General features: G+C 41.3%; 1 protein-coding gene across 2 annotated transcripts in view; it reads right to left on the bottom strand.

Moving 5' to 3' along the window:
- Nucleotides 1–14,547, bottom strand: part of LOC126210629 (uncharacterized) — a 186,270-nt gene that overhangs the window by 40,129 nt on the left and 131,594 nt on the right. Inside the window, exon 4 of one of the 2 annotated variants that reach the window (XM_049939932.1) lies at nt 2,307–2,434. The exons of the other annotated variant lie outside the window; for it this stretch is intronic. Coding sequence (XP_049795889.1) covers nt 2,307–2,434 — 128 coding nt within the window. The remainder of the gene's footprint in view (nt 1–2,306; nt 2,435–14,547) is intronic. 2 annotated transcript variants of the gene reach the window in all.

The raw sequence follows: 14,547 nt of genomic DNA, 5'->3' as shown, positions 1-14,547 counted from the left end.
GTTTCCCTCATTATTACGTGCACCGCGGACGAGCAAGTAATTAGCATATGGTTCGCGTTGCTTCTCACAAGGGAAACTGCCCATTGCATCCCCCTCAGATTTAGAGGTACGGGAGCCCAGTGGACAGACTATCAATAACTGAACATAGATCAAGCACGAAAACAGGAAGAAGGTTTACTGAACTGTGAAATAAAAAGCAAAATAGGAACAGTGAACGGTAGATGACCATTATTTGCACGGAGATTCTAATGTTGTAATCAGATTTCCAAAATCTTTATTAGCTTAAAGTTTAGTATCTGACGGTAAATTAGACAAGTAATCCCCAGCAACAAATTTCCAAAATATAAACGCTTCATCCGATTTGGCGATGACCATGTCTTTAGAAAGCTATTAGTGTAAACCTAAATTGCTTGGAATTACAGGCATGTAACGTAAATAGTACTTGAGTTATTGGAGGTCAAAGTGGTTGATTACTATCGATTGCGTCAGACCATAAGTACTCCACAGTTACACGAAAAAAAGGTTGCAGCGTGCTTATAAATATATTTATTCATCTATGTCTTTGTTAATATCCGATATATGCTATTCATAAAGAAACTGATGAGTTATTTACTGTGTTTTAGAAAGCACAGAGACATTAGGCTTCTGGCCTACCTTTTGCTTCTTTTTTTTTTATATATGTGTGTGGTCTTCAGTCCAGAGACTGGTTTGATGCAGCTCTCCATGCGACCCTATCCTGTCCAAGTTTATTCATCTCCCAGCTCCTACTGCAACCTACATCCTTCTGAATCTGTTGAGTGTATTCATATCTTGGTCTCTCTCTACGATTTTTACCCTCCACGCTGCCCTCCAATACTAAATTGGTGATCCATCGATGCCTCAGAATACGCCCTACCAACCGATCCCTTCTTCTAGTCAAGTTGTGCCACAAATTTCTCTTCCCTTCAATTCTGTTCAATACCTCCTCATAAGTTATGTGATCTACCCATCTCATCTTCACCATTGTTCTATAGCACCACATTTCGAAAGTTTCTATTCTCTTCTTGTCCAAACTATTTATCGTCCACGTTTCACTTCCATACATGGCTACACTCCATACCAATACATTCAGAAACGACTTCCTTACACTTAAATCTATACTCGATGTTAACAAATTTCTCTTCTTCAGAAATGCTTTCCTTGCCATTGCCAGTCTACATTTTATATCCTCTCTACTTCGACCATCATCAGTTATTTAGCTCCCCAAATAAAAAAACTCATTTACTCCTTTAAGTGTCTCATTTCCTAATGTAATTCCCGCAGCATCACCCGGTTTAATTCGACTACATTCCATTATCCTCGTTTTGTTTTTGTTGATGTTCAAATTATCATCCTTTCAAGACACTGTCCATTCCGTTGAACTGCTCTTCCAAGTATGTCTATGACAGTATTACAATGTCATCGGCGTACGTCAAAGTTTTGATTTCTTCTTTATGGATTTTAATACCTACTCCGAACTTTTCTTTTGTTTCCTTTACTGCTTGCTCAATATACAGATTGAATAGCATTGGGAATAGGCTACAACCCTGTCTCACTCCCTTCCTAACCACAGCTTCCCTTTCATGCCCCTCGACTCTTATAAGTGCCATGTGGTTTCTGCACAAATTGTAAATAGCCTTTCACTTCCTGTATTTTACCCTTTTGAAAGAGAGTATTCCAGTCAACATTGTTAAAAGCTTTCTCTAAGTCTACAAATGCTAGAAACGTAGGTTTGCCTTTTCTTAATCTATTTCCTAAGATCAGGGTCAGCATTGCGTCACGTGTTCCAACATTTGTACGGAATCCAAACTGATCTTCCCAGAATTCGGCTTCTATCAGTTTTTCCGTTCGTCTGTAAAGAATTCGTGTTAGTATTTTGCAGCCGTGGCTTATTAAACTGATAGTTCGGTAATTTTCACATCTGAAATGCCCGCTTTCTTTAGGATTGGAATTATTACATTCTTCGTGAAGTCTGCACTAGTAATTCAATTTCTGACTCAGCAGACTGCTAACACATTACGAGGAAGACGAAAGGGTTGAATTTTTTCTCCGTCCTTATTCGTTTTCAGCTTGCATTCTCTCTCTCTCTAACAACGCTACAAGTATCTGACGGGAGAGTCAGAACTGTTACAGATGGTTAACGTTACAATCGGACAGGCAAAGATAACGACAGTGTGAATCAGACATAGGAAGCAGACTCTCAGAACTGACCACTTACGCGCGGCTGTGTGTGTCACTTCCTCATTCATCAAAGGTGTAACAAACTGAGGAAGAAAAACGTTACTTACCATGATCTCGAATGCGAATGGAACTAAAGCTGCTGATATGTGCGTCACACCATGTGACAGCAACTGCGCAACATCCCGTGAGTAGTTGGAGACGTGTTCCAGATAGGCGGGCACCTCGGCCTGCAATTCTGGACAAGACAGACGACATTCTAATGAACTACTCAGCTGAACAGATTTCTGACAGAAACACAGCTTTCACTTCCTGGCTTCACCTGTTTCTATGCTACATGTACACAGGACCGCACTGGTACTTGTCAGCAAACCAAAATCCAGGAAATATACACCAACTTAATCAAAAATAACTTAGAATACTGTAGCTCCATATTTAGCAATTATATACGACCATTCGCCCACAGAAAGATCCGTACCTAAAGAGTGGAAAATTCTGTCAGAAACACAGCTTTCGCTTCCTGGTTACACCTGTTTATATGCTACATGTAGGCAAAACTGTCGTGGTACTTGTCAGCAAGCCAAAATCGAGGAAATATACACCAAATTTATAAAAAAAAAACTTAGAATACTGTAGCTTCATATTTAGCAATTTATATGACCACTCACTCACAGAAAGATCCGTACCTAAAGAGTGGAAAATTCTGTCAAAAACACAGCTTTCACTTCCTGGTGTCTCCTGTTTGTATGCTACATGTAGGCAAAATTTCAGTGGTACTTGTCAGCAAAGCAAAATCCAGGAAATATACACCAACTATAAAAATAAAAAATAAAAAAAAATAAAAATAAAAAAAATTATAAATGGTTCAAATGGCTCTGAGCACTATGGGACTCAACTGCTGAGGTCATTAGTCCCCTAGAACTAGTTAAACCTAACTAACCTAAGGACACAAACATCCATGCCCGAGGCAGGATTCCAGGCTGCAGCGCCATTAACCGCACGGCCACTTCGGCCGGCAAACTTTGAATACTGTAGCTCCATATTTAGCAATTATATACAACCACTAGCTCACAGAAAGATCCGTACCTACAGAGTGGAAATTTGCTCAAGTCACACCAATACTCAAAAAAGGAAGTAGGAGTAATTTGCTGAATTACAGGCCCATATCACTAATGTGATTGATAAATAATCAGCATTGGCGGCCGAAGACTTCCGGCATAAGAAGTCAGCCTCATTCTGCCAACGGCCTTGTCAAAGATGCGGAGGAGCGGATAGAGGTTCAGGGCACTCTCTTGTCCTAGGGGTGGGATATTGCCCCTAAAGGCGGAAGAATCAGCAATGATCAACGACATGAGGATGCAGAAAGCAATGGAAACCACTGCATTAAAGACACGTAACGTGTATCCTCAGGACATGTGGCCTGTAATTGAAGAAGTGTCATGATGATCTCTCCATTGGCAAAAGATTCCGGAATAGTCCCCCATTCGCATCTCCGGGAATGGACTGCCACGGGGGAGGTTACCATGACAAAAAGATTGAGGCGTGGAATGTCAGAAGCTTGAACGTGGTAGGGAAACTAGAAAATCTGAAAAGGGAAATGCAAAGGCTCAATCTAGATATAGTAGGGGTCAGTGAAGTGAAGTGGAAGGAAGACAAGGATTTCTGGTCAGATGAGTATCGGGTAATATCAACAGCAGCAGAAAATGGTATAACAGGCTTAGGATTCGTTATGAATAGGAAGGTAGGGGAGAGGGTGTGTTACTGTGAACAGTTCAGTGACCGGGTTGTTCTAATCAGAATCTACAGCAGACCAACACCGACAACGATAGTTCAGGTATACATGCCGACGTCACAAGCTGAAGATGAACAGATAGAGAAAGTGTATGAGGATATTGAAAGGGTAATGCAGTATGTAAAGGGGGACGAAAATCTAATAGTCATGGGCGACTGGAATGCATTTGTAGGGGAAGGAGTAGAAGAAAAGGTTACAGGAGAATATGGGCTTGGGACAAGGAATGAAAGAGAAGAAAGACTAACTGAGTTCTGTAACAAGTTTCAGCTAGTAATAGCGAATACCCTGTTCAAGAATCACAAGAGGAGGAGGTATACTTGGAAAAGGCCGGGAGATACGGGAAGATTTCAATTAGATTACATCATGGTCAGACAGAGATTCCGAAATCAGATACTGGATTGTAAGGCGTACCCAGGAGCAGATATAGACTCAGATCACAATGTAGTAGTGATGAAGAGTAGGCTGAAGTTCGAGACATTAGTCAGGAAGAATCAATACGCAAAGAAGTGGGATACGGAAGTACTAAGGAATGACGAGATACGTTTGAAGTTCTCTAACGCTATAGATACAGCAATAAGGAATGGCGCAGTAGGCAGTACAGTTGAAGAGGAATGGACATCTCTGAGAAGGGCCATCACAGAAGTTGGGAAGGAAAACATAGGTACAAAGAAGGTAGCTGCGAAGAAACCATGGGTAACAGAAGAAATACTTTTGATTGATGAAAGGAGGAAGTACAAACATGTTCCGGGCAAATCAGGAATACAGAAATACAAGTCGCTGAGGAATGAAATAAATAGGAAGTGCAGGGATGCTAAGACGAAATGGCTGCAGGAAAAATGTGAAGACATCGAAAAAGATATGACTGTCGGAAGGACAGACTCAGCATACAGGAAAGTCAAAACAACCTTTGGTGACATTAAAAGCAACGGTGGTACCATTAAGAGTGCAACGGGAATTCCACTGTTAAATGCAGAGGAGAGAGCAGATAGGTGGGAAAAATACATTGAAAGCCTCTATGAGGGTGAAGATTTGTCTGATGTGATAGAAGAAGAAACAGGAGTCGATTTAGAAGAGATAGGGGATCCAGTATTAGAATCGGAATTTAAAAGAGCTTTGGAGGACTAACGTCAAATAAGGCACAAGGGATAGATAACATTCCATCAGAATTTCTAAAATCATTGGGGGAAGTGGCAACAAAACGACTATTCACGTTGGTGTGTAGAATATATGAGTCTGGCGACATACCATCTGACTTTCGGAAAAGTATCATCCACACAATTCCGAAGACGGCAAGAGCTGCCGTGCGAGAATTATCACACAATCAGCTTAACAGCTCATGCATCGAAGCTGCTTACAATAATAATATAAAGAAGAATGGAAAAGAAAATTGAGAATGCGCTAGGTAACGATCAATTTGGCCTTAGGAAAAGTAAAGGGACGAGAGAGGCAATTCTGACGTTACGGCTAATAATGGAAGCAAGGCTAAAGAAAAATCAAGACACTTTCATAGGATTTGTCGACCTGGAAAAAGCGTTCGACAATATAAAATGGTGCAAGCTGTTCGAGATTCTAAAAAAAAGTAGAGGTAAGCTATAGGGAGAGACGGGTCATATGCAATATGTACAACAACCAGGAGGGAATAATAAGAGTGGACGATCAAGAACGAAGTGCTCGTATTAAGAAGGGTGTAAGACAAGGCTGTAGCCTTTCGCCCCCACTCTTCAATCTGTACATCGAGGAAGCAATGATGGAAATAAAAGAAAGGTTCAGGAGTGGAATTAAAATACAAGGTGAAAGGATATCAATGATACGATTCGCTGATGACATTGCTATCCTGAGTGAAAGTGAAGAAGAATTAAATGATCTGCTGAACGGAATGAACAGTCTAATGAGTACACAGTACGGTTTGAGAGTAAATCGGAGAACGACGAAGGTAATGAGAAGTAGTGGAAATGAGAACAGCGAGAAACGTAACATCAGGATTGATGGTCACGAAGTCAATGAAGTTAAGGAATTCTGCTACCTAGGCAGTAAAATAACCAATGACGGACGGAGCAAGGAGGACATCAAAAGCAGACTCGCTATGGCAAAAAAGGCATTTCTGGCCAAGATAAGTCTACTAATATCAAATACCGGCCTTAATTTGAGGAAGAAATTTCTGAGGATGTACGTCTGGAGTACAGCATTGTATGGTAGTGAAACATTGACTGTGGGAAAACCGGAACAGAAGAGAATCGAAAGTGGTGCTATAGACGAATGTTGAAAATTAGGTGGACTGATAAGGTAAGGAATGAGGAGGTTCTACGCAGAATCGGAGAGGAAAGGAATATGTGGAAAACACTGATAAGGAGAAGGGACAGGATGATAGGACATCGGCTAAGACATGAGGGAATGACTTCCATGGTACTAGAGGGAGCTGTAGAAGGCAAAAACTGTAGAGGAAGAGAGAGATTGGAATACGTCAAGCAAATAATTGAGGACGTAGGTTGCAAGTGTTACTCTGAGATGAAGAGGTTAGCACAGGAAAGGAATTCGTGGCGGGCCGCATCAAACCAGTCAGTAGACTGATGACAAAAAAAAAATACTAATGTCGATTTGCAGTGGGGTTTGGAACGTACACTGTTTTCAAATGGCTCTGAGCGCTATGCGACTCAACTGCTGAGGTCATTAGTCCCCTAGAACTTAGAACTAGTTAAACCTAACTAACCTAAGGACATCACAAACATCCATGCCCGAGGCAGGATTCGAACCTGCGACCGTAGCGGTCTTGCGGTTCCAGACTGCAGCGCCTTTAACCGCACGGCCACTTCGGCCGGCTAACGTACACTGTATTCGTACATTAAGAAGTACCCCGAAGAAAACTATTTATTGACAAATAGCACGGATTAAGAAAATATCGTTCTTGTGAAACACAACTAGCTCTTTATACCCGTGAAGTAATGAGTGATGTAGATAGGGGATGTCAGATTGATTCCATGTTTTTAGATTTACAGAAGGCTTTCGATACCGTTCCTCAGAAGCGTCTCCTAACCCAACTGCGTGCCTACGGAGTATCGCCTCAACTGTGCGACTGGATTCGTGATTTCCTGTCAGAAAGGTCACAGTTCGCAGTTCTAGAAGGAAAGTCACCGAGTAAAACAGAAGTTTTCCCAAAGAAGAGTTATAGGCGCTCTGTTGTTCCTGATCTCTATTAACGACTTAGGAGACAATCTGAGTAGCCATCTTAGATTGTTTGCAGATGACGCTGTCATTTACCGTCTTTTAAAGTAGTCAGTTGACCAAAACGAATTGCAAAACGATGTAGGTAAGATATTTGTATGGAGCGAAAAGTGGCAATTGACCCTTAATAATGAAAAGTGTGAAGTTATTCACATGAATACTAAAAGAAATCAGCTAAATTTTGTTTACGCGGTAAGTCACACAAATCTGAAGGCTGTAATTAATAATAAATAAATAGGGATTACAATTACAAATAACCTAAACTGGAACAATCACTTAGATAATGTTGTGGGTAGAGCAAACCAAAGACGGCGATTCATTAGCAGAACACATAGAAGGTGCAACAGGTCTACTAAAGAGACTGCTTACACCACGCTTGTCCGCCCTATTCTGGAGTACTGCTGTGCGCTGTGGGATCCGCGTCAGGTGGGACCGACGGATGACATCGAAAAAGTACAAAGAAGGGCAGCTCGTTTTGTATTATCGCGAAATATGGTAGATAGTGCAACAGACATGATACGTGAATTGGAGTGGCAATCATTAAAACAAAGGCGTTTTTCGTAGCGACGGGATCTTCTCACGAAATTTCAACCAACAGTTTTCTCCTCCAATTGCGAAAACATTCTGTTGGCACCAACCTACATAGGAAGAAATGATCATAACGATAAAATAAGAAAAATCAGGACTCGCACAGAAAAATTTAGGTGCTCGTTTTTCCCGCGAGCCGTTCGAGAGTGGAACGGTAGAGAGACAGCTTGAAGGTGGTTCACTGAACCCTCTTCCAGGCACTTTACTGTGAATAGCAGAAGAATCACACAGATGTAGATGTCCATTTTGTAACGCGCCTTAAAAAAATGATATAATAGACTTCACTGAACTCGAATTGTAGTGTTGCGTGTTGTCAGTGCATGTGGTGTGCATTTTGGTGTGGAGACACAATCTACAACCAAGGACGTCTCGTTTGTTGCATTATCTGCACAATTACCGTTTACGGAAGCTGACGGATTTCTTAAGAACAGACTGAGTGCTTTGCACTGTTGTTTCCTCTGACATACTGCTGGCAATCTGGTTAATTGTGTGAAAAACAGGTAAATCATGACCTCGTTCGGTAAACAATCAAGCTTTGAATTCAGCACGTCAGCCATGTGCAGATCAGCGGCGTCCGCAGTGCCGGAATCTATCGTCTGATTGCTAGTCAAATTAGTGGCTGAAATTATAGTGTCAGGAAATGTCCATTATTTTGGGAAACGGAACTCACGTTTTCTGTGATGCTTTGCAACTGTTGCACCGCAGAGTGGTCACTATCATTCTCAACATTGTTGTCAATAATAGGAAAATCTTCTATTTCGATATCTCTGTCAGATTACACGCCGGAACCTTGACACTTTTGCGCGGCATCGTATCAAATACGGAGTACAAATCCAAAGACAAAAATACAAAAATTCAACACTCAACTCAATGAAAAACTCAAGCCGGAGCATAAGAATGCCGATGTACTGTGAAAAATTTTGAACAAATTAGTAGACCAGTAAACCACGTTACGCTAAAAAAATTTAAAAAAAGGGTCAAACTACTGTTATCGCTACAGAGTGGTTGAGAGAACATTATATATATATATATATATATATATATATATATATATATATATATATATATATATATATATATATATATATCATCGTCATCATCAGCCAATTCAATCATTAAATGATGTGGCCTCTTCGAGTCGTGGATTCAGGTAGGCTTTCAGCAGTCTTCTCCAAGTGGGACGGTCTCGGGCAGTTCTCTGCCAGGTGTTACCAGCGATCTTCTTGATGTCTTTGTCCCATCTGTCTGGTGGTCTTCCTCTAGGCCTCCGGTGCTCCCTCGGACTCCACTCCAGTACTAGCTTCGTCCATCTGTTGTCTTTTCTTCTTGCGACGTGGCGAGCCCACTGCCATTTCAAGGAACCTACTGTCTCTAAGATGTCATTAACCTTCGTCACAGACCGGATGTCATCTGCCCTTTTCCTGTCCTATCCTGTACAGCCCAGCATTGATCTCTCCATGGCTCTCTGTGCTGTCCTAAGTTTCCCTTTTGTAAATGAGTTCAGTGTCCATGTCTCGCAGCCATACGCCATCACAGGAAGAATGCATTGATCAAATACTGCTTTCTTCAAATTTACTGGCATTTTTGATCTGAACACTTTTGAATTCTTCCCAAATGCTTGCCAGCCAAGCTTGATGCGTCGATAGATTTCTGGCCTTATGTCTCCCTTCATATTTATAATCTGGCCAAGGTAGACATATTCACTGACATCTTCTAGCAGACTGTCCTTGACCTTCACATCTCCAGCTGGGACCCATTTGTTGGACATTACTTTTGTTTTGGAAAGGTTCATGTTCAAGCCAACCAGCTGACATTCCGATGCAAGATCTGTAACTAAGTTTTGGAGCTCTGCGAAGTCTTTGGCCAGTAAGGCAATATCATCAGCAAATCTCAAGTTGGTAAGCCTTCTTCCATTAATTCTAATTCCCTTACCTTCCCACCTCAACTTTGACATAGCCATTTCCAATACAGCAGATAACAGTTTTGGGGAGATGGGATCGCCTTGCTTGACACCCCTCATGATGCGGAATTCTTGAGTTGATTCGCCGATGTTAACATAAGCTGAAGAATTCTCGTAGATTTTCCTGAGCACTTCAATGTATGCTGCTCCCACTCCTTGCTCACTGAAAGCTTGGAGGACAGCTACATGGCTAACGGAGTCAAATGCCTTTTCAAAGTCAACAAAGGCAATGCAGAGAGGCATTTGGTATTCATTCGCTCTGCTTATCACTTCACTAACGGTCAGAATGTGGTCAATAGTGCTAAAATGGCAGGAGAGGTAACAATATATATATATATATATATATATATATATATATATATATATATATATATATCTGACTATTTTGATATCACTGATTTTACAAAGCGAGCGACTAGCAGGGCTGACGTCAAGTGCAACGTTCTTTAATAAAAAGAAAGAGAAAGATTACGATTACGTTGAATGAGTGTCTGGTCTGTGGAATGAGTTCTGAAATCGAATTGTCGTGTTGCGTGTTGTTACTGCAAGTGGTGTGCTTACACTGCGTTATTTTTTGCCGCGCGGGATTAGCCGAGCGGTCTGGGCGCTGCAGTCATGGACTGTGAGGCTGGTCCCGGCGGAGGTTCGAGTCCTCCCTCGGGCATGGGTGTGTGTGTTTGTCCTTAGGATAATTTAGGTTAAGTAGTGTGTAAGCTTAGGGACTGATGACCTTAGCAGTTAAGTCCCATAAGATTTCACACACATTTGATTTTTTTGTTATTGTTAGCAAAACTTCACACGAATCGATTGGGTAATGGAACTCCCAATACCAATAAAGAAATACAGTCGCTGCAAAATACATTCAACCCCTTAAGCACTGAATGCTAAGGCCCTGTTCAAAACTAATAAGTTTGGTCCCTGTGTAACAAATACATTAGATTGTCTCATCTCTAAAGCAGCAACGGTGGAACACGTATGTTCTGGTCTCTCATAAAGAAAAATAAATATACTAACTACAGGCTCAGCAGAGTAAAGTGCTGGCCATAATACTTGAAATGCACATGAAATTCATTTGGCTGATAAACGAGCTTAGAAATTCCAAATTATTTGAGAAATATATGACCTGGACTGGGAGGCGGTGCTGATTATGATGGATTACTAGCACTCAGTGTTTTTAGCAAAATTATATTGCTAGTTAAGTTTGTCTTTTCAGAAACATCTGACGATTGAAGATACATTACTCACAATGGATTCACAATGAGATTTAAACAGCAAGTATTATCTAACTCCATTAACCCAACATAAATGCAAATCATCAAATTACACATAGCTCTGTTAATAAATCTTAAAAGCATTACAAAAATAAAATACCTAAGTAGACTTTCTGTGAAAACCGTTTACGTACATCGTGGGGTCACTCAACAATAACAAATTATCAGCCAACTCACCTATACTAACGCTCTGGCAAAAACAGAAATCGTAATTATTGAGAATTTTCACCTCGCATACATGAAGACTTCTACTTCCATGTTCAACAATATCGACATACGTACATTAATCTAACTCTTGGTGACTTCACACAGCACACCACAGAAGCTGCCCACCCCATCGTCTTTCCCTCACACACAGCTACCTACAAGTGTGCGCCCGGCCCTCTCCAACACTACATTCTCAAACCAGAAACAGTATCTCTGGCTCTACGGTCGCGCACAGTCAGCGATCCGCATTATCGAGCCTATCAGAGACTTTCATCGTTTATAGTACACTAGTTTCATTTAATTTATTAATATTCTTATCCTATTTGGTGCAACACACAAGTGCGACCCAGTGTACTCCTTTCAGCGTTGTGTTCAACGTTAAAGACCAGATATTCATCATTTTGATTTGCAGCCCCTTGTTTTGGCCGTGTTTGCCGTTAAAATTGTTGGAAGTGAAGTCCGTCAGTTATGCAAAACACCGTTTTTTCTCAGTACCCAGTCATGTTTCGGCACCACTGTGCCATCATGAGTGGGTTTTCGTTTTTATTTATTCTGCAATGTGAACAGATCGTTTCTTTTTGTAAATACACTTGCACACACACACACACACACACACACACACACACACACACACACACACACACACACACACAGGCACACAACCACACACCCACCCACCCACACACACCCACACACACACCCACACACACATACACATACACACACACGCGCGCGCGCGCGCGAAAAAAAAGAAAAAAAAAAACACTAAAATCTGCAAAGACGCACCATTTACACACAAAATGAATACCATATAAAAGAGATCACACAGCTAAGAAGCGCACAGAAAACACACACACACACACACGCACACGAACGCACGAAGATAAAATGCAAACAAAATTCAAATTTGGCGCCGAACTCTCTGGTGAACAAATGAACACTGACTGGGCTGCGACACACAACAAACCACAATCACACTGTGTTTTGCTGAAGTGAAGAGTGTTTTACTACGCTATTTGTGGAAAATACTTGTTATAGCTACGTATGCATCACAACACCTCAGCATGATGCGAAGAATGGAAGTGCTTGGCACACGTAAACGTAAGTAAAAACGAATACAGGCGCGAAAACATCGCGACAAACTAAATTACGTTCTAGAAGATAGGTTAACTCCCAGCAGAAAACTTTCTCATCAGCATCCTTTGGTTATAGATGACAAGCTACGTGTAGTAATTAACACACAAGTGATCCAGAAAATTCATGCACACCAAATGTAAAGGTATTTACAAAAAGAAACGATATGTTGTTTGAACTAAAGATGCACATAATTTTATAGTCATTTAACAAAAATGTTCACATTGGAGAATAAATAAAAACGAAAAGCCACTGATGATGGCACAGTGGTGCCGAAACATGTTTGGATACTGAGAAAAAACGTTGTTTTACATCTACATCTACATCTATACTCCGCGAGCCACCTTACGGTGTGTGGCGGAGGGTACTTATTGTACCACTATCTGATCCCCCCTTCCCTGTTCCATTCACGAATTGTGCGTGGGAAGAACGACTGCTTGTAAGTCTCCGTATTTGCTCTAATTTCTCGGATCTTTTCGTTGTGATCATTACGCGAGATATATGTGGGCGGTAGTAATATGTTGCCCATCTCTTCCCGGAATGTGCTCTCTCGTAATTTCGATAATAAACCTCTCCGTATTGCGTAACGCCTTTCTTGAAGTGTCCGCCACTGGAGCTTGTTCAGCATCTCCGTAACGCTCTCGCGCTGACTAAATGTCCCCATGACGAATCGCGCTGCTTTTCGCTGGATCATGTCTATCTCTTCTATTAATCCAACCTGGTAAGGGTCCCATACTGATGAGCAATACTCAAGAATCGGACGAACAAGCGTTTTGTAAGCTACTTCTTTCGTCGATGAGTCACATTTTCTTAGAATTCTTCCTATGAATCTCAACCTGGCGCCTGCTTTTCCCACTATTTGTTTTATGTGATCATTCCACTTCAGATCGCTCCGGATAGTAACTCCTAAGTATTTTACGGTCGTTACCGCTTCCAATGATTTACCACCTATGGCATAATCGTACTGGAATGGATTTCTGCCCCTATGTATGCGCATTATATTACATTTATCTACGTTTAGGGAAAGCTGCCAGCTGTCGCACCATTCATTAATCCTCTGCAGGTCTTCCTGGAGTACGTACGAGTCTTCTGATGTTGCTACTTTCTTGTAGACAACCGTGTCATCTGCAAATAGCCTCACGGAGCTACCGATGTTGTCAACTAAGTCATTTATGTATATTGTAAACAATAAAGGTCCTATCACGCTTCCTTGCGGTACTCCCGAAATTACCTCTACATCTGCAGATTTTGAACCGTTAAGAATGACATGTTGTGTTCTTTCTTCTAGGAAATCCTGAATCCAATCACAAACCTGGTCCGATATTCCGTAAGCTCGTATTTTTTTCACTAAACGTAAGTGCGGAACCGTATCAAATGCCTTCCTGAAGTCCAGGAATACGGCATCAATCTGCTCGCCAGTGTCTACGGCACTGTGAATTTCTTGGGCAAATAGGGCGAGCTGAGTTTCACATGATCTCTGTTTGCGGAATCCATGTTGGTTATGATGAAGGAGATTTGTATTATCTAAGAACGTCATAATACGAGAACATAAAACATGTTCCATTATTCTACAACAGATTGACGTAAGCGAAATAGGCCTATAATTATTCGTATCTGATTTATGACCCTTCTTGAAAATGGGAACGACCTGCGCTTTCTTCCAGTCGCTAGGTACTTTACGTTCTTCCAGAGATCTACGATAAATTGCTGATAGAAAGGGGGCAAGTTCTTTAGCATAATCACTGTAGAATCTTACGGGTATCTCGTCTGGTCCGGATGCTTTTCCGCTACTAAGTGATAGCAGTTGTTTTTCAATTCCGATATCGTTTATTTCAATATTTTCCATTTTGGCGTCCGTGCGACGGCTGAAGTCAGGGACCGTGTTACGATTTTCCGCAGTGAAACAGTTTCGGAACACTGAATTTAGTATTTCTGCCTTTCTTCGGTCGTCCTCTGTTTCGGTGGCATCGTGGTCAACGAGTGACTGAATAGGGGATTTAGATCCGCTTACCGATTTTACATATGACCAAAACTTTTTAGGGTTCTTGTTTAGATTGTTTGCCAATGTTTTATGTTCGAATTCGTTGAATGCTTCTCTCATTGCTCTCTTTACGCTCTTTTTCGCTTCGTTCAGCTTTTCCTTATCAGCTATGATTCGACTACTCTTAAACCTATGATGA

This window comes from Schistocerca nitens, chromosome 10, assembly GCF_023898315.1.
Source record: "Schistocerca nitens isolate TAMUIC-IGC-003100 chromosome 10, iqSchNite1.1, whole genome shotgun sequence".
Taxonomy (NCBI): domain Eukaryota; kingdom Metazoa; phylum Arthropoda; class Insecta; order Orthoptera; family Acrididae; genus Schistocerca; species Schistocerca nitens.
The sequence above is the reverse complement of the archived record's forward strand: the minus strand, read 5'-3'. Positions and strand labels throughout refer to the sequence as shown.